The sequence below is a fragment of the Loa loa genome, assembly GCF_000183805.2.
Source record: "Loa loa unplaced genomic scaffold supercont3.2444, whole genome shotgun sequence".
Taxonomy (NCBI): Eukaryota; Metazoa; Nematoda; class Chromadorea; order Rhabditida; family Onchocercidae; genus Loa; species Loa loa.
Genome location: NW_018110623.1, coordinates 1 through 1,341, shown reverse-complemented (window position 1 = coordinate 1,341; position 1,341 = coordinate 1). Strand labels below are relative to the sequence as shown.

Below are 1,341 nucleotides of genomic sequence, written 5' to 3'. Positions count from 1 at the left end.
ATAAACACTAATTAAACTATAATTAGTAAATAAAATTATATTTTAATTTTCAATTTTTGATTTTTTTTATTTCAATTATTTTTATTTCAATTTTCATTTCTTTTCCTTCAAATATACATCAATAAATATGGAACAAAATAGATAGGCCATATTTTTAGCCTATTCCTATTTATCATCCATACAATTATTTTCCTCCTTTATAAAATTGGATCTTAAATTTTCTATAAAATAAAATAAGATTTTATAATTTTTATGATGTTTTTTTTTCAGTTTTTCGATCAGAACAGAACTATCAGTGGATAAAACAAACATAAGAAATTCATCAAAATTGTTAAATTTTGATAGTGATGTTTTCAAATGTATGCTTGAGGTTAGTTAATTTTTAAATTTCAATTTTCTTTTAGCATCAACTTTATCACATTTGAAATTTGTTGGATATCAGTTTTTCTTTTTCTTTTTTTTTTCCCAGCAATTACTTGTAAAATTGATACTTTTAATCTCTAAGAAATATTATTTAAATATATAATATAATAGTATTGGAATGGAATGATAACAGATTGATAGCATTTCCGGAAATATTAAAGGATTGAAAAATTTATCCTGAATTAAACAGGACAAATTTTTCCTTAACTTGCTATCAGTGGCATATTATAAGTGATATCTTTAATATGTTTAATTACGGTATTGCTTAACTGGGAAGAAACTTTTATGATCGTTTCAAGTGTCATGAAATATTTTGAAGTAAATTTATTTTTGTTTATTTTTTTTCAGGTGATAGCAATGAGTTCAGGAGTGGGAACTCGAGCACGTATCCTTGAATCACGTAAGGAGAATTACACATGGAATTGTGGACGAGGTGCTAATCGGAAACCACAAATAAAAAACCATAAACTTTTTATTACGGTATTAGAACTTTTCAATATTTTAAATTTTTAAATTTAAATAATTTCCAACTATCTTGATATAATAATTCTTAAATATTCAATATATCTTAGCAAGAGTTATTTATATGTTTATCTTAGGCTCAAATTGCATTCTATTTCCTTAAGGAATCCAGAAATAAACCTTGGCTCATTTCAACATTATCCACTTTGTAAGCCTCATATATTCAATTATTATTTTTGTAGAATACAAACAGTGATTGGATAAATCCTATAAAATTACGATTTTCTGTACAATTACGAAATGAAGCAATCCCAGAGATGCCTGGAAATGGTGGAAAAATAATTGATATGAATTTATATCCTGTTCTAAATAAATACGGTTCCGAGGATACTTTCATCGTAAGCTTTTTTTTTTCTTCTCTCTCTCTCTCTCTCTTCTCTCTCGTCCTGTCTCTCC

The 1,341-nt window shown here is 25.6% G+C and overlaps 1 protein-coding gene across 1 annotated transcript; it reads left to right on the top strand.

Moving 5' to 3' along the window:
• Window positions 1–270: 270 nt before the first annotated feature.
• Window positions 271–1,283, top strand: LOAG_15688 (hypothetical protein; the record flags this gene model as incomplete). The annotated part of the gene is made up of 3 exons (XM_003151177.1): window positions 271–370; window positions 772–903; window positions 1,128–1,283. Coding segments are annotated over 3 exons (388 nt in total), but the record flags the coding sequence as incomplete, so codon positions are not given.
• Between the last annotated feature and the right edge of the window lie 58 nt (window positions 1,284–1,341).